Source organism: Diadema antillarum, unplaced genomic scaffold (genome assembly GCF_040938485.1).
Source record: "Diadema antillarum isolate AM-2024a unplaced genomic scaffold, OU_Dant_1.0 scf00000117, whole genome shotgun sequence".
Taxonomy (NCBI): Eukaryota; Metazoa; Echinodermata; class Echinoidea; order Diadematoida; family Diadematidae; genus Diadema; species Diadema antillarum.
This window is the reverse complement of record NW_027271006.1, coordinates 1,565,194-1,591,618: the sequence shown is the minus strand read 5'-3', so window position 1 is coordinate 1,591,618 and position 26,425 is coordinate 1,565,194. Positions and strand designations below refer to the sequence as shown.

The 26,425-nt window shown below is 37.5% G+C and overlaps 1 protein-coding gene and 1 long non-coding RNA gene across 2 annotated transcripts; one reads left to right on the top strand and one right to left on the bottom strand.

The window, feature by feature from the left end:
- Positions 1 to 3,639: 3,639 nt before the first annotated feature.
- Positions 3,640 to 5,883, top strand: LOC139719940 (uncharacterized). The gene is made up of 3 exons (XR_011710132.1): positions 3,640 to 3,710; positions 4,257 to 4,342; positions 5,722 to 5,883. It is a non-coding gene; the product is annotated as an uncharacterized lncRNA (long non-coding RNA).
- Positions 5,884 to 13,978: 8,095 nt separating this feature from the next.
- On the bottom strand, positions 13,979 to 20,799 carry LOC139719939 (ELMO domain-containing protein 2-like). The gene is made up of 8 exons (XM_071631320.1): positions 20,509 to 20,799; positions 19,499 to 19,625; positions 18,576 to 18,705; positions 17,952 to 18,060; positions 17,009 to 17,033; positions 16,009 to 16,077; positions 15,277 to 15,410; positions 13,979 to 14,253 (listed from the first exon to the last, which is right to left on the bottom strand). The coding sequence occupies exons 1-8, from the start codon at positions 20,654 to 20,656 to the stop codon at positions 14,093 to 14,095; spliced, it is 903 nt and encodes a 300-aa protein (XP_071487421.1). The 5' UTR covers positions 20,657 to 20,799; the 3' UTR covers positions 13,979 to 14,092.
- Positions 20,800 to 26,425: the final 5,626 nt, after the last annotated feature.

The window sequence follows — 26,425 nt, the reverse complement described above, 5'->3', positions numbered from 1 at the left end:
TCTTGTTGTTGTTGAAGCCTAGGCATAAGTGTAATATGGGGGCTGCAAAATTGGACTAAATGATAATGTGAGTGCATGGATTACAGAAGACTCCATCTGATATAGGCGTCACAGTACTCTCTCATCAAGAAACGCTTCGCTATAGGCCTAATTTATCATCTTTCCAAGTTGGCCCATTTATGACTGGTTCTTCAGATGGACAAAAAGGGATAATAGGCCATGTCGACAGTTTTGGCTGCAATGGGATAGGGCTTCAGCTACGGTTTCCAACTTTTTTTTTAGATAACGAAAAACCTCCTATTGATGAAAGAGCATTTGATTGTTATTCTAAGAGGAATTCAAAGTCTATTTGACGAAATTGGTTTTGAAATGGCTGATATAAACCCAAAACAAAGCGATCTGAATCAAAGGTGTTTGGGACCCACTTTTGTTAGGATCGCTAATTTGTTTCACTTTGTTTTTAGATAGCCTATCTCAGCCATTTCAGAATCGATTTTCATCAAATAAACTTTGAATTCCTCTTAGAATTGTATGCTCTTCGATATTTCATGCCTATGTCTATGATATATTGTGGTTTCTCACAAAAACTTAAAAGCTTAATCCCCATCTCAACCAAAACTATATAGGCCTACGCCATATCCCTTCACAAAGGGAAATTTACCCCCAAATTACATGTAGGCCCTATGTGGACTGAGTTTATGTACCAGGAAGTGAATGAATGGCAATATGTAGTATAACATATCAGTCTTGTTATATGAAGAGTTTATTTGTAAAAGGGGCTAGATCCACTTTTAGTACTTTGGAGAAAAATTGGTTGGTTTGTTAGAATTTGTATACAAGCCTTAGTGTATGGAAAATCTAAATCTAATTTTGTAATAATTTCTATTCAAACGGTTGTCTGGAGTTGAAATTTTGTGCAGTGATGCTAATAACTCAATTTTCATCAAAAATAGATCTAGCCCCTTTTGCAAAGAAGCTCTTCATATATAGTTCTAGTCCTGAACAATAATTTTAGTGTTCTTAATTCGCATGCAACCAGTATTGGAGATGTCTATGATTATATAAACAAGGATCGAGATGGGCCTGCGTGTGTTTGCGTATACTGTATCTCCCTTTTTCATTACACTCGGGTACGACTTTCATTTATTTCCCAAAGTTTTGTAACTTAATAATCAGAACATGAGTGTATTAAAGTGGGAAATAAAAGAAGGTATCCGGGTTTGAATTTTGCAAAAGTTTATCCAAAGTGGTATAACTGGGCACACGTAGATGTAGATCCGACATGGCTACATCATTATTATTTTTAGCTAATTTTGCCAACTGATCGCGCTATCGCTATCCATAGCAGCAGCCGATACCGATCGCTAGTGATCGGTCATATACCGGTAGAAATCAACATGGCCACTGCAATGGACGTTGATCCTCCGTCAACCAGTGCTGCAGTAAGCAGTACTAAAAGCGAGAAGAAAAGATTTGAAGTCAAGAAGGTAAGAACATTCGTACAGATCGCTAACTGCGATTATATAGGTAGATTAAGAGACGTAATAGTCGTACATTAATTCAGGTTTCTTGAGGCAGTTGTGTCAGTCGGTAGAGACGAACGTGAATTGAACGAACTCATCATGTAATTTATATTGAACTGCGGTGGATTGCATTGCTCTTCACCCATTCATCCCATGGAATGTTGTCACCGTCACCCACAAACACGGACGTAGACGCGACTGTCGTGTAACCCAAGTGCTGTAGAACATTTACAAGTTTGCTGTAAAATATGCCACGGATGGTATGAACGAATGTACAAATGTAGTAGTAGTGTACTACTAGTTCTAGTCTAGTAGAACCTAGTCAGTAGTAAAGTGTGTAGAATCGCCAAAACAGCGAGACAGTGCAGTGCTATCTAATCGAGTATCGCCTCACTTGTCCGAGCTGCAAGAGTCCTTGTGACAGTTGTGTAAGTACACATGTATACTACTTTGCTAGTAATTGCAATCATGATTGTGATGGTACAATATGCAACGTTAGCCTATACACAAGTACAACCAAACATGAAGCTTAAGTTAACGTTAGCGTATTTTAGTTTTAACGTTACAAGGATGTATGTGTAGTTCTTTTCTATGTTACAGAGTTACCAAATTTACTTGAGATAGTTTACAGTTTAGTTATCTGGTTATGGAGAAGGGCTAACTATGACCCTACGTACAACTAACATTAGATGTCTACATAAAAATTTAAAATTCAGTGTTCTCATATGTCATGTGTTTCAACTTCTCTATGATGTCATTATCAAATATTGGCCATATATAATAAAATTATTTAGATAACTTTCCTGCTGAGTCATGTACTGATGTAGAAAAAGCCTCAGAAGAACATGCCCTTACGCCATGGGTACAAATATGATTAGTAGCAATTGAATTTAAAACTCTGACATTTGATACTTTGAAGACAGTTTCGGGAGTAACTTTCCTAGTTGAAATCGCACTTGAGAACTACGGCGACAAAATGAAAAATGATCAGTTCCCGAGGCCTTTCCAAAAATGAAAAAATGATTAGTTCCCTTACCAAGAGAAAAGTTTGTGATTTCCCGATATAGAGGCAATATACTGTACAGGGCATTTCTGTTCAGGAGGCAATATTTTGTGCAAGTTGAACTATATCAGTCAAAATTTTGGAAATTCATGAAAAAATAGAATGCTGTAAGAGAAGCAACATACAGTATTATACCAAACATGATATATCAAGACAATGCTGACAATGTCTTTATTTTACCATCTTATATTTTTCCTTTCAGTGGAATGCTGTTGCATTGTGGGCATGGGATATTGTCGTCGATAACTGCGCCATCTGCAGAAATCACATCATGGATTTATGTGAGTGCAAAACTTCATTTAAACTTCTGGAGCATCCCTTGTTAGACATTTAACTGATGTAAGAATTACATTTTAATTTGCCCTTGTAATTTTCATTCTTGATGTCTTTTACTTTGTATCATTGCTTTATTGTTTGGTTAGAAATATAGAAGATACTACATTATGCCAAATAAGTTACGTTCTCATGACTTCATTCTCTGAAATCATACAATGTAGCTATTCAAAATCCAATTCTAGGACCCGGAGATAATTTGATGATGGCTGATTTACTGACAAATGACACCTACCTTGCCCTCGTAGGAATTCAGTGACTGAAAACAGACAAATAAATAAATAAATAAGTAAAAAATAAAAAAATACCTTGAGCATATGGAGCCTTGACTGTGTCACTCTACAATACATACTTCTTCATGAATGAACCATTTGTGTGTTGTTGTTGTTTTCAATGCTTCTCCTGAAGACTGCTTGCTTTTGTATTGCTTTCGTTTAATACATTTTTTTTTTTTTTTTGGTTTCAGTTGAGAAGATCATTTCCAGGCTTTTACGCGATTGTTACTCTTTAGACTTGAATGTGCATTCCACCATGTGCTTGTAAACATGAGTGTGACATTCTGTTCTGTTTCAGATGTATAAGTCAAATGGGCAATTAAACATCCACCTGTACATTCATCTCAAGACAGAAGCAGCGCTTTTCACTTAAAAGGCCATGATGAGGACAATCTATTTGGTGTGATGATTGAATTATGGTGATTTTATTTCATATTTCTTCCAGGTATAGAATGTCAAGCTAACCAAGCATCTGCAACATCAGAAGAATGCACAGTGGCCTGGGGTGTGTGTAATGTAAGTATGAAAGTTACACACAACACATCGCATACTTTATTCTAAATACAAATGTAGTACATGTAGTTAGGATGTACATTTCTGGGGAAGTATCAAATGCTATGCAGATAAGTTGTAATTGGTCAACATGTTGTATGCACTGTCATGAAAACTATATACCAAACTGAAGTTGTATGCTTGCATATGAGATTACCAGGTATCTTACTATATTAAAGAGTTAACCTATGGAAATCAGTAGAGTTCTTCACTGACGAATCATGCAAATTATCTGTTGCTCTAATAGAATTTTTATATGTTGCACGGTTGTATAGTTATGTAGACATGTCATGTGGGACACATAGCAAACTTATTTGTTGGTTGATGAGTTGACACAGAACATGATGTTCATTGTCAGGGAGTCCATTTCTGTGAATACAGTGTTCATCTTTAGTTGCCATCTGCTGTATGAGGAACACCACTGAAAGATGTCATGTCATTGCAAGTAATCACTTCATTTTGCTGGAGTGTGATTCTTTTTATCATCTTTCCTTTTTCCTCTATTTTCAGCATGCTTTCCATTTTCACTGCATCTCACGCTGGCTGAAGACCAGGCAAGTGTGTCCACTGGACAACAGGGAGTGGGAGTTCCAAAAGTGAGTATATTTGAGTTGTGGATTTTCTTTTGTGAGACAAAGAGAAATCACTTGAGCTTTGATGTTTATGGAACATCCTATGGGTATTATATTTGAGGTTGGTTTGGAAGAAAGCAGCAGCATAAAAGCAGGACAGTGGCAACTTGATGAAAGCCATGAAAATGAGAAAAAACAAAACAAAACAAAACAAAACACCAAAGCTAATATAGAACAAATGAACCCATGTTATTGAGGATGTTTGTTTCAAAAATGTAATGATAGAAAGGTATGAATTCCCATGATCTTCCTCAAAGGTGTGGACTCTTACATTAAAGGTGTGTCAAAACGTCATGTGTTTGGTTTGTCCTGAACTTAAGTCTTGGAGAAAATGAGTCTTAAGAGGAAAAGTACAATAGTGAGATTTCATGATCAAAGCAAACAGAAGAGCACATGCACCAGTACTGCACTTAGCCGTGTGGTTTTTGCCAGATGCCCATACAATCCTAAGTCTGTAGATGTATAACTTGGCACTTGATGGTTTCAGATCATAATAATGTCTCTTGTGAGTTACTATCTGAATGTCAGCTGTTATGTCACTGTTTCTATTCAAATAACAATCTCTTTGGGACAACTTCTTGCCTCAGTTAAAGGCAATTCCACACAGTATTAAATTTGATTTTGATGAATTTGTTGGAATCAAATGATAGAAGTTTCATTGAAATCAGAAATGGAATATCATGTTTCATCTTTCCTCCGAGTAAGCCCAAACTGGAAGAGGGTTGTTGATTTAGCAACTGCATCCTTTTTCTCCCTAAAAGGCAGCTTTGCTAGTTGATTGCAAGACTGAAATAATGTGATGTGAGGGATATATTTTATTTCTGATTTCATATCAAAACAAGGAAGACAAGTGACATAACCTCTGCCAATTTGAGTATATGTTTCAGACGTATGTCACTGACTTTTGAAAACATGGGAAACTTCCCAAACTTTCATTTTAAGTATCCAAGTTGATGAAAGCTCTACCATTCTGTTCATCTGATTTTGCTCTAAAAGCCAATTCATATATGGTGTGGAATTGCACTTTGCCACAACACTCTCTAGGAGACTAAGCAGAAGGGAGAACATATACAATTTTAAGTTTTATACAGTCCATGGACTTTATAGATTTGAGGACAGAAAGGCCATGTATAGTTTTAATTAAAAAAGAAAATGTCTTTTTGAATATGTGAACAAAACAAACCAAAAAACATGGTCCCCCAAAGCTTCACTGAAGCCAAAAGATGCTACAATTCCACTCTGTATGATGTTTCAATAACAGTGTTTACACCTTTTTGTGTGCTTGATATCTGAGTGATTTCATCTTTTTCACCAATGGCATTGTTCTTTGTTTCATTTTGCAGGTATGGACGCTGAGTCTTCGTTGGTTGCTGTATGGGGAATGTATTTATACTAAGATGGGGGCTTACTGCTCCCTGGGATGTACAGAGCAGACTTTGTACATAGCGTAGTTAAAGAGAAATCAAAGGCAATGGGAAGGGGAATACCTGGTAAATAAACCTATCAATAATGTACCTTGCATCTGAGGGCGGTGGAAAGAATTCCAGTATACAAAGTGCCCCTTCTTTTTAATTCAATGCGCCTTTCCCTTCATAACTTGCCCAATCAAACTTCTGTCTAACTGCGTCGGTGGCTTTAATGACTGCCTTTGTACAGACTAAAAAAAAAAAAGGACACCTGTGGCAGGCCCCCACCCCAAGCCACATGCTGCCTGATCTGACCGTTGAAATCTCCACACTAGCTGGATAACAACTCCCTAGACCTCCATTTTTAGTGTAGAGTAAACTAGTCGTCCATACAGGTCCCCACACTTCCTTGTGCATTCCAGTTCGTCTCCATACTGCTTGAGCTGTACACAGGCAGCACCCATTATAACAAAGTCTTCAGGACTGGCAGTTTTCTTTTATTATATCAAAAGTTCATGATAGCCGAAGAGTAAAGTACGAGGTACGTAAAGACATATTGTTGATAATTTTAGGACCTGCATTTTTCCTTTGTTGTAACGAGAATTTTGTTATATCCCTGTTTGTTATAATGGGAGTGTCATGTATGATGTAGGCATATAATGTACTGTCAATAGGAAGAGCTGTTTTCGTACACAGCCCCTCTCAAAGGCTGGCAAGTCCCTTTACTAATGCCTGGATGTAAATTAAAAATGAAACCTTGAAGAAAAACTACACAAAAGACAGAGGACCTATGTGTGATGCCGATGGTGGCTATATTACAACTCCCTATAACCCTGTCGTTTGCAGAGCAAGCCAGTTGCCTGTACAGATCATCACATACCCCACTGAGATCTCAGTTTTCTCAGCCCCACTAGATCTGAGTTAACAGTTTGCATATGTATGCTTACTTGTATTGTCTACAACCAGAAATATATGTTTGAATATACATAATAATCTACGACGATTTATAAAATGATTACGATACGGGTGACTCCTGTTACAGTATAACAAAGTCCTTGGGACCGGCAGTTTTCTTGGGTTATATTTAAATTTTGTTGCTTAATACAGTACAGCTGTATACTGAATTTTTAATTCTGTCTAAAGAGAATTTCGTTATGACCATGTTTGTTGTAACAGGAGTGCTCTGCCTGGTGATATGTATACATTTTACAGTATTTGTCAATACACATGTGTACATTCTGCTGCTCCTGAGCACATCAAGGCTCTTCACAAGTAATTCAATTCCCCAAGGTATACGATAGATAAGGCCAGGGTAACTGCAGTCTCTTTGCACTACAAGGTTGAGCAAATTCTTTAATTCAGGGAGGCATTTGTCTTAGGTAACTTACAAATTAGCATCTTCTTGAAGAAGATGTGTTTTCTCTGTTCAAAAATGTAAGATTTGTGTTTTTTGAGCCTCTTTTCGCAAAGTGCAAGAGGCATTCTTTTTTTTTTTTCATCATGGATCAAAAATAAAGTCCATTATGAAATTACATGTACTTGGAAATATCCACTGCTTCATTTATTGTATGTTTACCAACATGGATGTGGTTGATATGTACATTGTACATGTAAATTGTACAACATGTAGTCTATTGTAATTATTAGTCAAAGTACTTGGTAATATTTTCCAAAGATTTGCAATAATGGTATGATTGAAGGACAAGTTCACCTCAATATACATGTTGATTGAGTGAAAGCAGCAATATTAGCAGAACACAATCAGTGAAACTTTGAGTAATATCTGACAGTCGCTTCAAAGGTTATGAACTTTTGAAGTTTCTGTTCAGTCACTGCTGGATGAGAAGACTACTACAGTTAATGATGTCACAATCGTAGAACAATTTAAGGAAAATATAAATAGAATTCCCTCAAAAAATCAATTTCTGAAAAAAAAAGTACACCAACATTCCCTCGGCTTATATTGATGCATGTTGAGTGTAATCATTATTCATCCTGCATTGTGAAAGAAGCAAGTCAAGTGTTTTTTTATTATGTGAAAAAAGTGCAAGTATGTTGAATTTTCTTTGTATTTTCTTTATATTGTTCTATGCATGTAACATCACAAGCTGTTAGTCTTCTCATTCAGCAATTGTGACACTGAATCTTCCAAAATTCATAACTTTTGAATGGATTGTCTGATTTTCCTCGAACTTTCACTGATGTGTTCTACTAATACAGCATACATGTACTGTACTTGTATTGCTGCATTCTCTCAATCCACATACACTGTACATGTATATTCAGATGAGCTTGTCCTTTGAAATCATTATTCCTCTTAACGTACACACACACACACACACACACACAACCCTTACAATGTACTTGTACAATGCATGTCATCAATATGATTCCACTCTGTAGTGTCAGATGCTTAATGCAGCACAACAACAGTAGCCTTTAATGAGAGCTCAAAGGTGTCGTATAGTTTTGGTTGAGACCCAACTTCAGTTTTCTAACATTTTTAATCAGAAAATGAGAAACCTCTTGTAAAATATGAAATAGCATGTAATTCCAAGAGGAATTCAACGTTCATTCGATGAAACTTGGTTTTGAATGGCTGAAATATCCAAAAAAGAGCAATCCGAATAAGAGGTGGGACCCACCTTTTATTACGATTGCTTTGTTTTACTTTGTTTTTGGATGTCTCGGCCATTCCAAAACTGATTTTCATCAAGTAAACTTTGAATACCTCTGAGAATGGTATGCTCCGTACTATTTCATATTGGTGGTTTCTTGGTATCTCGTTAAAAGCCCAATCTTTATCTCTACCAATACTACACCATCCTTAACTTTTGTGGACACATCAAGAACAAGACCACCATGCAGCTAACTTTTCATAGAAAGATTTATTGACAGAAGGTGTACTGTAGTGTGTAGAAATGTCACATTTTACTGAAATGATGGTAAATTGGATTTATTAATCACCTCTAACACAGCTCATCAAGTTAACATTAATGTCACACTCTTCCTCGCATCGCATACAATTTGTAGGTCACACTCCTTGTGGCTGAGGGTAGTCCATAGACTTGGAACTAAATTCAGCTCCTGTTACTTTACAAGTTGATTTCAATTTGTCTTCTATGCGAGAGGAAATATACAGACATTTGAAGGACGTTTGCTGACTCTTTGGACATGCATTTAGACCAAGGCTTTTTATATGAATTAATGAAAAAAAAAAAACCAAGTATACGTAGCAAGGCTGAGTGATACTAAAAGTTTCATTTGAAATGCACTGGCACTGCATTGATATTCTACCCTGGTATGCACACAGAAAAAAACATAACATAAAAAAAGAACAAAAACAAACAAAAACAACAAAGTCCAAACATATAAGAGGGTAGACATACCTCAAATACATGTACCTCATATTCTTAATTCTTATCCATATTTGAGCGATTTTTTAAATGACTGATCCCACAATAAACATATTTTAACATGATTTTGAACACACTGTTTGATGTCGCCACTGTCGAAACACTTATAAAACGTTTCAGACCAATCTGCCACAGGACTACAGCCATAACCTTTTTGAAGGACTAGTTCATAAAGACGAAGTGCCTCACCTAAAGGGTACAACCACTGTAGCCAGTGGGTTTGAACCAGAGACTTCATAACTGAGAGTCTACAGTCATGCCCACTGAGCCAAAATAATTCCTCTTTACTCATTGCTATCCCAATGCATCTTCCAAGCACACGACGATATGATTATGCAAACTCAGAAATGTGTACAAAGATCAACCTCTTGAATTTACTTCAGCAAAACTACATCATCCATCTTCACTGCTTATCAAGTGTAATGTCATAGGTGTACGGTATGTATTTTGAGTGAAATTGCATGATCATTGATGTGGGATTTTGCTGGTAAGGACTTTCTGGGTTCCAATACAACATGCTGACATAGTACAGTTCACATGCTTTTAGAATGACAGTATAACAAATATATACATATTAACAGTATTTCAAATTGGAATGCAAATTTTTAACGACAGAACGCGTACCGGTACTCTTCCACAAAGGGTAACATACATGTACTTCAAACCTCAAGTGCTGTTGTATGAGAATGCTTTGTTATTTTACTCATAGGAGAGATAAGTGGGAAGGGGCTATGTCTTTAAACCCTCAAGAGAATTTATCCTGCACTGAGAAATTTATCCTTGCTTGAATCAGATGGAATAACATTGAACAATGTCTCTGCTGCCCTCGCGAGTTTGAACTCAAATAGGGCATTCATGAGCACAGGTACACTGAACTACATGTATGTCACTGCTGAGTTTATGCTACCATGTGTACTTACTGCTACTTTGACCATCTTGGGACCACTGCTCTAAATACCGACAACAGTATGATCATTGTAGTAGAAGTTGCTGGTGGATGTGACAGAGTTAACGGTACATGGACCCATGACTCAAGAGGGTACTATTACATGGCCTCACACTTATGCATTTGCCGTGTTTTGAACATCAAAATAAAACTAATTTGAATTTATCAATATGACGTTAATGGTCGAAATAATGTTAATCTCAGTTCGTTTCTTGATTCTGCCCACGTTCCTGGCTGGTTCTGCCTTCTACACGAGGCTCCTAGAAAGACAAGATTTGCTTGCTGGCTAGCCCTGAAAGCTTGCGTGCAAACACCCAATCTTCTTTGACCGACAGTTATCTAGCTTTACATCATCAATGGTAATGATCATCACACCTTCCAACAGTGCCCTCTTGAACCATGATTCCATGTACCTTTAAGAAATATGCACTGTATTGGATAAGTCAACTAATTGCACTAAAAGTTTTCTTCAAACTGCTCTGTAGCCACAAACAAAAAAAAACACACAAAAAAAAACACACAAACAAAACATTTGTTGAACTCATATATTAAAAAAAAAACTGTCAGCATTTCCAATATAGTGCAATGTCAAGCAAAATATGTATATCAGATAAGTATCTTCCTTTAAACTACCGGGTATATATTCTCTACTTTTTACAATACCCATGCTGTCTATAACAATATTCTACTACTTTATTGCATCTGGGTAAGAGACTATTTACAAGACAAAGTTGTTTTCTTTAGAAGAGCAGCATCAAAGTGTAACATGATTCACTCATAAACACACTCCACCTCAACTATCAAAAAAGAAAGAAAAAGATATGGAAAGTTTAAGAAATACAGGCATGACACACACGATCAATATTTCACTCGAGTACACGACAAGAAAAGGAAAAGGATATCAACATATAGAAATACAAAAATGTGCTAGGACTTCCAGATATCAAAACCAATTCTCACACTTGAGAAGCAAGTCCCAATCTCCTTCAAAATCTTGCCATGCGTGCACTGCAGGGCAAAACGAACAGACATGTCTGCTTGCCCATGGCACTAGGAAAGCCAGGAATATCATATTTTGTAACACCCAAAATACAGTATTATAAAATCCAGTACTGATCTCATACAATCACAAGTGGTATTGGTGTCACAGTGTCATAAAAAAGTATACCCTTACCTCTCCAGTGTTGTTCTGATTCTGAAAAATGTAATATTGACATTCGTTACTGAAAGCCGAACAAATAATAATAATAACAATAATAACAATGATAATAATAATAATAATAATAATAATAATAATAATAATAATAATAATAATAATAATAATAATAATAATAATGATAATAATAATGATAATAATAATAATAATAATAAATCCTAACACAAAAACTTATACATGCCACTTTGCGATCCCCACTGAGTCCACTGTTTCTGAGTGTGCATACACTGACCATTACCAACATCATTACCATAGTAACAACACACAGCTAATCGGTTGTCACACAGCTGTTACCAGGGCAACTGCATCTACAGTACGTTGCAAATATTGCACATGGCTCTGCAAATTGAACCCCAGGGTGGCATCTAGACATATAGAAAATCCATGCATTTACGAAATACACTGAATGTTGATTGCCACAATTTCATGCAGATAACATACTTCAGAAAAAAATGATGTTTCAACTTTGAAAACCGTATCAACAGGTTTAGCTCACATCAACTGTTTGTGTGTGTTAAGGCCACCGCACACTATACAACTTTTGGTCGCACGACTGACCTGACTTTGGATCTGAAATAAACAAGCGTATTCATTCTGAGGCTATTGCGATTTATTTCAGATCCAAAGTCAGTTGGTCATGCGACCAAAAGGCGTATAGTGTATAATGGTCTTTACACAGTATTCTGTTCTGCCTATAAGGAAACACTTAAATGCTTATCAGCAAGTTGCCATCGACGGGCAGAAGGCTTCAAGTCCCATCTGAAGGATTTGACAGTGAGGATACAGTGTTGTGTGAAAGGACACTGCCAGTGGACTTGAACCAAGAACCTTGTGATTGATAATCCATGGTCCACTGAGCCACAGTGGCTCCCTAGTACACAGCATTTCAGGAATAGCTTTATCACTCAGTGTTAATAATTGCATCACTGGGCCCCCCATAAATCATTCAGAATGGTAAGGATGCAATAACATACAAATTTATCTTGCCAACTCGTGCATGGGAATCCAACTTCCAAAACTGCTGTCAGTTGCAAAGTTGAAAAATGAAAGCACATTGAATGCACATCCTCAATACAAAGTTACAAAATGATTTACAAAGGAGGCAAAAGATAAATTAGTGTTTATAATAAAAGAAATGATGCCACATGAACACTGTTAGGTCATGAGGACTGTGAAAGATGGAAAGTGATGAATTAGCAGACAACAGAACACATAAATCAATTTACAAACTATACAAGAATCTGGTACCTATTAACTGTAACCAATATAATGGATTACAGACATAAAAAGATTCAAAGATGAGTGGAGAGCATGAAATGTTAGAATGTGAGAATCTGTCAAGAGTTGATATATCTGTTAATTTTACATTTTGTAATATTCTGCTCTATATAGTCACACTTTGGCAATACTGATCTCTCTCCGTCGTTCACTCGTGACGGTTACTACTCAGGTATAAATGAACCAATTTCACAATGAACTCAACAAATGTTTTTCCCCAACAGCTCAAATGCATTAAGAGCAAGACACAAAGTCCTACATATGGAGTCAAGGGTGAATTTTGTCTGCTGGTAAAACAAAGATGAACAATTTGGAAAACAAATGTTTAAAAACATTTACATGTTATTACTTCTGTGGAATATGAATGAGGATAATGAAATCAGAAGTGGTCTTAAATTGGGTAATTCAGTAGGAGAATCATGGATTCAGAAATTTTCACACCAAATGTAAAGCACACAAAAATGACAGTGTTGTAAGTCGTGTTGCTAAGGGTGCAGCCACACTGTCCCAAACTGACACAAGATGGCCATACGATTATGGAATCTTCGGTGTCACACAAAGTTGATCCCGAACTTGAAAGCCAATCAACAGCTGAAGCAAATATGACGCTTACAGAGGGTCATCTGATGACACCTGAAGCACGCTAGAAGGCTACATAAAGACGAGAAACTTCATCATAAAATTAACCTTTGCAAGATCTTTGGGCTATTTTTCAGATTGCCAAAAATGTTGCCGCCACTCATAAAGTTGCTGCTGGAGCGTGAGAAACTCCATCGGCAGTACTACAATGGCTTTAAGATGCCCTCACGAATGACGGGAAGTTTCTACAATCAGAGCCGACTTTGAATGTTTCCTTTATCGTGTGTCCATCTCTGCTCAATTTTGGGCCAGTGTGATGCCTGCATTACTATGAACGACAAAAGACACATGTGGATGGGCTGTTAGTCTCATTTCAGACCACTGTCATGAACAGCTACTACCCTATCTCTAAGTGGTGAAAGATAATGTGTGGTTGATAAGGGGCAGCCTGGCCCGATTTCTTTAAAAAATTTGTAAGCATGGGCAGTGTCTCTTAGACCATTGTCATACATGAACAGCTACTCCCCTATCTATAAAAGTAGTGAAAGATAATGTGTGGTGTATAGTGGGCACCCTGGCCCCGTTTCTTTAAAAAGAGTTTGTACTCATGGGCAGTAACAATATTTGTGGGTTGCCATGGCAATGATTTAAATGCTCAGAGCTTACTGCCTGTTGCCTGCTCACTGCCACAGTAACTGCAGACATCATAATTTCTGCCGTAGCTTTTAGCTTTCGGACAATGCTCTTTTTCTCTGTGCTCCAAAGACAAAACATGAATAGCAAAAACGTTGTGGATGTACGAATGAACACTGGCTGAAGGGTAATAACATGCATCAAATCTGAATACATTAAGAAACTGGTCCAGCTCACACTTCATGTCCACGTGTAGTTATTCTGGAGGACAGCCTGTAGCTGGTTGTCCTTCAGAGTTTCCAGAAACTTCTTCTCAAACTTGTCTCTGATGCTTCCAAACTCCATCACACTCTTGGGTTTGGACGCGAACCAGAAGCGATCAAACTCGCTGAAGATGTAGCCTGCAGGCGAAAGAAATGATAAATGGAATATTAACCCTTACTGCGCTTTAGTTGCCTACCAGTACTAGCACATCCACTTGAGCGCTTTAAAGGGATCGTATAGTTTTGGTTGAGACCTAATTTTAGGTTTCTAACATTCTTTGTGAGATAATGAGAAACCTCTTATGAAATATGAAAGAGCATGTAATTCCATGAGGAATTCAACGTTTATTTGATGAAAATTGGTTTGGAAATGGCTGAGATACCCAAAACAGAGTGATTCTAATAAAGTGTGGGACCCACCTTTCATTATGATCGCTTTGTTTTACTTTGTTTTTGGATCTTTCAGTCATTCCAAACCTGATTTTCATCAAATAAACTTTGAATTCCTCTTAAAATGGTATGCTCTGTACTATTTCATAAGTGTTTTCTTCGTATCTCGCAAAAAGTTAAAAGCCCAATTCTCATCTCCACCAATACTGTACCATCCCTTTAACTACAGATTGGCACAGATGTCTGGTAAACTAACTGCCAATGAATAGAGATTACCTTATCTACTTAATTCCTATTGTGTCACCATGGCCTTCCCGTGGGACTGAGGAACATTTCTATGCCTGAGTTGGCTGGTTAACTACTGAACAATTAGGTAAAATGTGGGGAAATTGACTGATTGCTAGTGACAAAGCATAGCAAGTTGCAGCCTTTAAGTGCCACAGAGAGTTAAGGTGGTAGAAAAAAAATGTAGTATCAAGCAATCTATGATTTTTTTATTTTCAAATAACACAGGTAGAATGGAAACAATGTATACACATATGCATTAGTGTGGAAATATGTGGACATGAACAAGAATGAAAAGAAGGATGCACACATATGCATAAATTTTTATCACCCACTATATAGTGTCCTCAATGAGGTGGCATAAATTTGTGATTTAAGGGAGAGGGCACTTATGATTAATTAAGTTATGCCTCCAGTGCCCTCTGGGAGCAAAGAAAGAAAAAAAAAGAAGGAAAATTGTGATGGATTTAAGGACACCATACTCACAGTAGACTTTGTGGAAGTGGTAGATGGATGGCTGCCCCGTAATGGAGTGGTAGAAGTAGTCCCTGAGTGCTCCATCTCGGAGAAGATGATACGTCATGCTGGTCAGGTTGATACCGACCACGGCATACGAGTACCTGATAGACACAGCAGGGATATATGGGTGTAATGGTGACTTGACATTTGCTTCTGCGACAATTGCTCCGCTCTTATTTTCTCATAGGACTTTTAAAATTTGGGTTTTTTAGGTTAAGGCTGTGATAGGGTTGACAATTGCTCCAGTCTTATTTTCTCCAAGGACTTGGGGTTAGGGTTGTGATAGGGTTTTAGGTTTAATTTGATGTGAGGATTAGGATTAGGATTAGGGTTAGGGTATGTTTGTGGGTAGAATTTATGTTTGGCCTAGTGTGTAGATGTATTCATGAGAGCAATTGACACAGGAACAGATGTCATTGAAACGGGTGTAATTTGTGAGCCCATCAATTGAGACACACACACAAATATATAACTTAACAACAAAAAAGAAACTTATCTACACAGGGGATACAATTCCTTCAATAAGTCAGTGTGGAAAATTTGAGAATTTCTTGCCTGGTAATTACTACCATGATACTTGGTATGTCACACTAGCCACATCGAAAACATAGCTTACACTAGTCTTGTTTCTCATACAATGCACTAAAATGTCACAACTACTTGACAAACAAACAAACAAACAAACAAACAAACACTTACCACAGTGTGGGGTGCTGAGAATGCGTCAGCACTTGCCGCGCCACACCATTGTAGTTCTCGGCAAAAAACCTGAAGGAATCGCAGAAAGAGAGAGAGAGAGAAAATATGCATTATCCCTTTTATGTACCCATGTACTTTACTGACATGTGCCAGGTTATTTATTCAGCGACCTCTTCATTCCCTCAAAGAAAGAAAAAAAAACCAACATATATATATATATATATAATAGTAATGCCTCCGATGACACTTTGTGGCGGAGGCATAAAAAATTGCTGATGATGTGACTGGTAGACATAGCACATCAGTGGATATATGCACATTTAACTATGGAGTGAAAACTAATGCCCAGCAGCTAACAACTACAAAGAGTAGATGAGGATTGAATTACCAATTGGAGCACTTAATTAACTAAAGTGAAAATTCACTACAGTGGGCTCCCATTACAACAAAGTCCTCGGGACCGGCAGTTTTCTTTAATTATATCGAAATTTTGTATTAACCGAACAAATAAACAATAAAAAACACAGAGTGAATAATTTTGTTACCTGAATTTTTACTTCGTTGTAACCGGAATTTCATTATAACTGTGTTCCTTATAACGGGAGTGCACTGTATTAAAATTTGTTTAGTCATTTCAGTTTGTCTGCAAAACAAAGTGTGACAAACTTTCACATGAACTTACAGAACAAAAAAAACAAACAAACTAGCAAATGATCAATCATTTCTTTGTAATGTATAATTGCTGCAATCTGTGACGACAAAAAATTACAAAAGCCACACAAGCAGTCTAAAGAGCTATAACAAAGATTCTTTTACTTTTGCAGAAATGAATTACATCTCACACAAGCAGTCTAAAGAGCTGTAACAAAGATTCTTTTACTTTTGCAGAAATGAATTACATCTCATGTTTTTTTATCATATATTTGGACAAACTCTAACTCCTTATCATCAAGCTAGTACAATGAAAGGGAAAAATGATCTCCACATGTATCATACTTACAAAAGGTTTTGAAGTCCCAGCACACCTGGAAGTATCAATACAAATTAGAAAAGAGAAAAATAAACACAAAGTAAGATATGGCTAACTCTGCATGTAGAGCTACAGAGAAACTTTGAAAGTAAAAAAACAAACAAACAAACAAACAAACAAACAAACAAACATGAAGCAAGAAATGTGTTCTCAAAAGGATAAGGAAAAACATAAACCAAAAAATTCAATGATACAATCTTGCCTCGGTGAACCAGTCTTTTAAACAAATTCAGCATAATCAACTACACATGAAAAATAAAAGATTTTGAATACAATCAATCACTAAACTTATACTGGTGCTTGAATGAAAGTCAGGAGCCATGAAGTGCCACTTGATAAAAATGAATTTTAACCAACTGATCTAAACATATTGTGTCTTTGTTTGCACACATACAGACACCTTATAAAGAGTTTTCCTCTACAAACCAGTCTTCATTTTGTTTAATCTCAGGAGATGCATATTACATTCTTGAATAACCTGCCAAGTTCACACCACTGCCCCTATGGACAACAACTGCTTCCAAGCACTTCCCAGGGCTGTCAACACTTTGGTGTTGAATGAACTTCGACAGCAAAAAGGAATTCCAACTCAGGAAGGCTTGTATACTATACATGCAATATATTTTGCAGGGTTTTTATTTTTATGCCTTTCATGAATTGGGTGCTATTTGTAAATTTAAAAACACACACACAAAATCAATTCTGATCCCTTCTTTAATGCAACATGCACACTTACATTTTTACATCAACTGCTGTGTACACCACAATTGCACTATCTAGCCACTCATGAAAATGTTGGAAAGCCCAGATTTGCGAAAAGAATATATGGCGTATAGATTATTATCTTATCAGGATATAAAGAGATTTTCATGGAGCCCCCTTCAATCAGAGAAACCTGGCAGCTCAGACTTACCCATTCCTCTGAAATCAGTTGCTGGGTCGTCGCCTTGGAAACCGATCTCTCCCCACTGTTTACAGGTTCTCTTCTCAAGCTTGTCATTTGGCTTCAGTAATCGCCATAACTACATGAAAGAAAGGAGAAAGCATTTCTAGGTCAATAACTGTGTGATAACATTCAAATGTTGTATAATCATCATACAAACAACTTGCTCATCATTGGCCTTCTGCAGACATTATGTGTACATATCAATGGTTTGCTTTGAAGTATATTGTGACATTATGCTACATTTTTTGGTGCCCAGAAAGAGAGAGAGAGAGAGAGAGAGAGATACACAGACAGACAGACAGATAGACAGATAGACAGACGGAGTGAGAGAGGGTAAGAAAGAGAGAAAACTATGTTGGGTGAAATACAGGATTACTGACCTATGCACTCAGAGCACGCACTGTCCTGGCTTTAAAAGCATGAACCCATGACCTCGGAATATTTTGACAGCTGCTTTTACCACATCGGCACAGGACCGCGAGCTTTGACTCACAACCCAAGAGCTTTTTCTGTTGCATAATGTTACTCATAACCTGAAAACAACAACTTTCCTTTTTCTTGGCAGGCACACAAGATAGTGCAGGGGCTTACCTTCAACAAATCCTGTTCGTGTGCTGGATTCGCCGTGGAGTATTTCTCTTTCTTCAGGGCTTCGATTTCCTTCACCAATGCATTGTAGCCACATATTTGTCTGAGGGAGCTTTGCAGAATCGGAGAAAAGCTGGACACAACAGAGAGACATTGTTCATTTGATTAGCTTTTTCCTGCACAATAGACACTATTCATATTTAAGCTGAAAGCATGGACCAAACTCACAGAAGAAACTATAAAAGCTGCAATCGCAGTGACTTCATGAGCACAGATCATACAAAGTTTGAGGAAAGCGGGAAACTACAAAGAAAATTATGACTGTTAGAGCTGGGTGATCTAACATGATGTCTAAATGCCAAGTACTTTCAACAGTTTCCAATATGCACATAAAAGTCAGATCACAAACATTAAACAGTGTACTCCTTCCATGCTGTGATTGTTCAGAACATGAAATGTTACTGACTGCATTCCCCCCCCCCCCCAAAAAAAAAAATAATAATGATAGTAATAATCAACCAATTGAAGGGATGGTACAGTTTCAGATGGGATGGGACATCAGGTTTCCAACTTTTTTTATGATAATGTTTTTTAGATAATGAGAAACATTTTATAAAATATGAAAGAGCATATAATTCTAAGAGGAATTCAAAGTTTATTTGATGAAAATTGGTTTTGAAATGGCTGAAATATCCAAAACAAAGAAATCCTAATAAAAGGTGAGACTCACTTTTTATTAGGATTGCTTTGTTTTACTTTGTTTTTGGATATCTCAGCCATTTCAAAACCAATTTTCATCAAATGAACTTTGAATTTCTCTTAAGATTGTATGCTCTTTAGCATTTCATAAAGTGGTTTCTAAGTATCTTGAAACCTCGCCTCAACCAATACTACAGCATCCCTTTAATTCCAAAACTTTGACTCACTCTGGATAAATCTTGGGGTCTATGTTCTTGACTATCATCACATATTTGACAGCCTCGAGTACGTTCAAGTCCTCGTCGCTTGCGAGTCTCTGGAGCGAACCCAGATGGGATTGGCGCAGGGATTTTTCTGAGAGACGAGAAGATGTACAGGTGCACTTGCAAGGTATAATCCACATTCTAATAATGATAATCCACATTATAATAATTAATATAATCCACATTTTGATAATCATAATCCATCCATACACATTCAAGCTTTAACCCTTCACCTACACATCTTATTGAATGATTCTATCTGAATGTGCTATCAGGGGTAAAATACTCACAGAACATCCAACAAAATGGATACTTCCACTAACTCATAGGAAAACTCTCCACATTACAACATCGTGTACCAAATCACCATTCCTGTTTATGCTGGTGGTCGAGTCCAGTGTAGAAATATCAACTGAGTTTACAAAACAGAAAAAGCATGATGTGCAGGTTGCCTTCTTTGAAAAAGGTATGCACTCCTGTTAAAGTGCGTGTACAGAAGTGGGGGAGGTGGCGTTTCGGATATTTAACTACTTTGTCAGCTACGCATATTCTTATTGATGTGGAATTTTGGATGAATGCTACATGTTGTACCTACGATAATGTTTCTTTCTGATGCTTATGTCTCACTGTATGGCATACATACCATGATTGTGATTGCGGCTGGCCTACACAAATGGGAAACATCACAAAATATTGCCCACTCTAAAATAATCTACTGTCACATCTTCTTGTAGGTGGGCAAGAATCATAGATCTACATTATTTTTTTCTTCTGAGGAAGCCAACAACCAGTAACATCACCCCCCCCCCCCCCCCCGCAAAAAAGGGGGGGGGGAATGAGAGAAATAAATAGAGAAAGAAGGATATACTGTACATGTTGTATATACACACACAATTATCTGAAAGATGCACTGATTTATGAGAATTGAATTTCACAAACATTGTAGGTATGAATTCAAACGACCTCAAACTTACCAACTGCTCTGGTCTTGCGGCCCCCTTTCGAGTGGTTGCCACAGCAGATGCGCAGCAGCTCGCACTTGCCTGTAGCACGCCTCAGTGCCCACTTGAACATTGGTCGGAACCAGGTGAAGTACACATAGAGCCAGATTCGATACCACATATCCAGCGGCAAGAAAGACAGGCTGGAATATTTGGACAGGAAGGAGTTAGAGAAGAAGGGGGAGGGGGAGGTAGAGGAGGAGGAAGAAGAAGAAAGATGGTGCACGTGTACCTGCTCCAAAAAACTTACATAGTCACCTCATTTGGCATCAGGTTTGTTACTGTAAATAGAAAAGACAACAAAAGAAATATGAATTCTTAGTGTTTTGTCCAATTTAAATACCCTGTTGTAATAACACGTAACTATACACAGAAAGAAAAAGAAATAAATACAGGAGGCTGAATTATGTATTGTATACACATATGAAGAAGCCTCACATAGCTAAATGTATTTCAATCACTCATCAAGACTGTATTCTGCTCTCAAGACTTGTTGTCCAATTCCAGGGCCCTGACATTAATTTTTGTTTTTCCATCACTTGCCTGTCAGACAGGAAAAATTATCAATTTTCAAATTGTAACTTGCCTGAAAGAAGAAAAAATAACTGCAAAAAAAAAAAAAAAAAATTCACCCATGTACAATTGACTTGATGAGCTTCTAATTTTCACCTTATTTTGCCCGGCCCAATTGGACAAGTAACTTCTAGCATTTTTAAATAAAATATTTTCACTTGCCTATAAAAATCTTACTTGCCAAGGGCAAGGGGGCAAGTGCTACTGTTGAGCCCTGTCTATTCTACACATTTCTTGAAAGTAATATGGCGTTAATGCAACTAATATTGTACACAGCCGGGTCACTGTACACAAGTCTGGTCGGGCTAGCTTTAATGCAGTCATCTTTTTTTTCAGTTTTCAGAGGAAGCTTGTGTCAATCTCGCATGTGTCCGATTGATCTTAGCCTTTTGCCAAGGCCCTCTCGCTGTATGGTGAAGAGAGCCCAGCTGAGTGGGGTTGCGCGAGGGCCTTTTGAGATCTGCTTCGCATCCTTTTGTTAGCCCTTTGAATTACCGACTTTTGCTCCCCGATTTCGGGAGCAAAAGTCAACCAATCAGCGTGTCTGTCTGCTCGAACCCGATTTGAATGGAGCGAATGCACGCCGCAGACCTCACAGAACTCTACACACAGTGATGCAGGGAGGTGTGAGAGATCCCTGAGTGATGCATGCGAACAGGCATGACAACACTAAGACTGAGGATTCGTGGAGCGCGCCATTCCATTGATTGGTTGACCGGAACCCGTTAAAATGAGTATTCAGAAGGGTTCACGTGTCATGAATAATATTAATAATGTGTGAAGCAGATCTCAAAAGGCCCTCGCGCTGGCGCGCTCGGCTGGGCTCACTTTGCTCGCCCATTACAGCGAGTGGGCCTTGACAAAAGGCTAGATTGATCTTAGCTTTGCAACCTCCACATTGTCAATAATTAATGGAACATATGAATAGGCCTTTAACCTAAAAACATTCCTTGAATGTTCTTGATTCTTGTTCGATGCCAGTGGTATCTTTGCCTCGGGTCGCCTTTTAAGACGAGACTACTGTATATGAGTGTAAAAACCAGAAACATTTGCAGCCCCATGCAACAACTAACGTTAGCTAGACCCAGATACATATCGACCAAGAATCGCAATATACCGTACTACCAAGGACACTTCCACTTTAATATTAAATCTGTTTTTAAACAGGAAATAAGTGATATAAAAGCATCAAGAACAGCAGTGCCAGAGCTCATTGCATTGGACAGGTAGACGATAACCCTAGTTTTTGTGTCTTCTCAGACTCAGAGTCAATAATTAAATTTACTTGCTGGCATTTTCTGCGATGGAAGGCCAGTGCCAGGGCAGGGCCAGGGTTCCACATAAAACCCTAGAAATATTACAACTAAATTTACTCTGCAAGATACTGCGGTACCGCTGATTAAACTTGAACAGTCATTCTCATTGAATATTTGGGGAAGTGGAGCTTAATAATACTATGCATGACCATCAAGTAAAGAGCTGAATAAAAGAGTAAAGATGTCGGCATATGCTCACCAGGCAAATAATAAAACGGCGGTGAAGCCAAGTATTTTCCACGGCGGCGCGACCGAAGTGAGACGATGGCTGAGTCGAGATGAGGACGCCACTTTCTTTGCTCTTCAACTGCTTTAAGTTTACCGGACACAAACTTCTTGAAATTCCCACTATTATTACAAAATATTCTCCGCCGTTCACATCAGTCTTGTCCGTCACTTTTGGACCTCTATGACAGCATCCAAAGCAGAAATTAGCTAGGCCACCGACAAGCGAGAACGACTTATAATGAATGTACGCCACCTAGACTACATGTACCCACGGGTTACGGTACAGTCAGTATACTCATACGTGGTTTCCGCACAGTAAAATGTTATGCAGGTACATTTCCATGGGAATCTCCCCATTCCGGATACCGTATGGTGTCGTTAAATGTGTAATAGCTGACGAATTATCTATGCGGATGCTCAGCATGCCATATTGATGAATTAATTTCCTCCTATATATAACTTTTCTGATATTTAGAACGGGGCTCTCATATCTCGGACCCAAAGACTACTAATGCTATTTAGGCCATTGATGGGTTGTTACTTTATAAATTCTTAAAAATCTCAAATTTGCGATATTATTGATTTCAAAAAGGCTTCTGATCGGGGTGAAGTGGGTCACCCCCTGATGGGAGAAGTGGGACATTGGTTGGGGTGAAGTGGGACAAACAGTAGTAACTATGGGCTAGACAATCTACAAGTACAATTGTATATGATATAATAAAATAATGTCTGTGTGTGCACTATAAAACTAGGTTAGAATAGCCTATGTGTGTGTGTTCGTCAAAGAGTTTCATCGCAAAACGTGATATATACAGGTATCAGGGGCGGATCCAGGAATTCTGTAAAGGGGGGGGGGGGGGGGGGCGCAACTAATATTTCTTGTGTCACCTCCGAGTTTCATTTCATTTTTTTTTATTACTTTTGTTTTTAGCGAAAAATAAAGGGGGCGCGTGCTTCCGTTGCGCCCCCCTCTGGATCCGCCACTGGGTATCCATAACATGGTCCATGCAGAGACAGTTGCATGAAAAGCATCAAATTAAAAAAAAAAAAATAATGAGAAAATCTTTGGAATTTTTATCATAACTTTGAATACAGGAAGAAGTGGGACAGTGATGCTGTCCCAGTACACCCCATGGCCCAGCACTCCAAACAATTCAAAATGGCGGCTAATAATGCACATCACAATTTAGATAATTTTTGCAAAACCTTTTAAGTTAAAGAATGCAAATTACTGGAACTCATAATGCCTACATGTAGCATACCAAGTGCCTGCTATTCAAAGCCGTACGATGAATAATTCAGAAAGCACTTCACACTGAATGCAACAAACTACCCCCCCCCCCAAAAAAAAAAGTCCTAAAAATAATTAAACTTTCCTGCAGAGTTGACAGTTACCACATGCTTATACTCTGACGCCAAACATACCGAACAGGTGATAAGACTTACTATAAATATGATTATAATAGTTCAAAGCTTTTTGAGATATGAGAGGTGTCCCACTTCTCCCGCGTCCCAATTCACCCCACTCTCCCCTAGCTTGATAAGTCATAAAAGTCAAGTCAAGTCAAGTCAAGTCAAGTCAAGTAAAGTAAAGTAAAAAAAAATAAAGTAATTATCACGGAAGACCAGTCCTACCAATAAATCCCCCTCTCCTTCTGCACAGTCATCCTGGGTACACTCACCTCATCCATGCATGTGCTGTGAAAAGTATACAACAAGAAGTGGATTTACGCGAACAATCCTGGATTTATGCGAACAATCCTGGATTTATGCGAACAAATTATCCTTGAACATAGAAAAAACTCATTATATGGTATTCAGTAATTCTTTGAATGGTATTCCATATGATATCAAAATAAATGATACACAAAGTTTTTAGGGCTTTGGATTGACCGAAAATTATCCTAGAAAACTCATGTTAATTTTGTAAGTAAAATTTGTCTAGAAACATTGGAATTTTGAATAAGCTCAAACATTTCTTTCCTGTTTATATTTTGCAATTCTTGTTTAATATCTCCACACTTTAATTATGGAATTTTGGCGTGGGGAAATGCAAGTCACTCATTACTAGATTCCCTTCTCCGTATTCAAAAGCGTGCAATAAGAATCATAAACCAAGCCGGATATTTTGCTCATACCAACCGTTTTTTTCATCAAAACAGAATTCTGAAAATTCCAGACCTATTTTATTACAATCTCGGAATTTTCATGTATAAACTAACAACTAATGAATTACCATCTCTTTTTATCCACATGTTCAAAAGGAATCGCTCTATCCACTGTTATCCCACTTGCCAGAGTGACGCCTATCACCTTCCCCGTAAAGAAAACAATATATTTACTGGACCCAGATATTGGAATGATCTCCCTCTAGATATCACTTCTTCCTTATCTTTATTCACCTTAAAACGCAAATTAAAACAGTTATTACTTAGTGGATGCACACTGCCAAGCTTTTAGCAACTTTTTTATGCTCCCAGTCTTTTGTCCTCGTCCGCAGCACCAAGTTATTCAAGTTATTTAATGGTACCGATACATCTTTTAATAATATAGCATTTTTGTTTTTCAAACACTGCAAGATTTGTATGTAGTCTGGTTTGTGCGATATCTATGTGATTCATTAGTTTATTACTTATCGATTTTTTGTACTGGTGTAATTTTAGTTGGTCAAGACAAACATATCCGTTCTCCGTGTAAAATTATATGCCTATGAACTCGGGAACTACAGTTTTACAAGCTTTAAAGCTTTTATGTAGGCCCCATCATATTTCTTATACATGTACTTATTAGTGACATTTTCACACGATATGACCATATACATTTGTGTCAAGTATATTTTTTGTCTTTTTCTTCTACAATCAAAAGACATGATTGTATATATTTTGTATTCTTGTTTTGTTGTCAATAATTTCGTAATCTCAACATTGAGAAAATGGAAATATGAAATAAATTTGAACTGAACAGAAGTAAAAGTTAGTCATCGAAAATAAGCGCTCGAAACGATTTACATTTAGTTTATACCTTTATGTTTACTTTGTGCTCTTCTATATTCAATGAGGTAAACAAAAATCTTAGAAATGGTGGAAATAAGTCATCAAGTAAGGTTTTGAGAAAACATTAGCTACCACACTTTCTTCAAACTTGAACGAGCTGATAAAAGAATATGTGGCACTGGGTTGCAGAACAGCGGCACGGGCTGATAGTTTTTTTTTTGATTTCATGTCAATTGACATTGGTTTGTTTGATTTTGTTTATGATCGGGTTGTAGCTTCGTTGATTCATTATTCGTTAGTTCATTGTTCATTGTTCTCTGTATTTTCTGAGGGTTATAGTGAGACCCTACATTTCCATTCCCATCCTTAATTTGCTTGTATTATATGCATATTTGGGAAAAAAATACAATTGTGTTTTCTTCTTTGTTACTCATATTCATATGTATTTTGTCAATTTGTGTTTTTGCAATTATTATTACAACTGCGTTCTGCTAATACATTGTATTAATTTCTCTGTTTATATGGAAATGAAAATAAGTTTGAATCTTGAAACCCCTCCCCCCCCCCCACACACACACACAGACACACAGACTTTTGGCTAAATAGAAAAAAAAAGATAAACAAAAAAATCCCCCAAAGAGGCAAACAAAGAAATTAGAAAAGAATATTAAAAAGAAGAAGAAAAGAAAGAAGAAATCAAAGAATTCTTTCCTCCGAGGGCGGGGGGGGGGGGGGGGGGGTGTGACAAATTTAGTTTACTTACACTCAGTGCATGGTTGG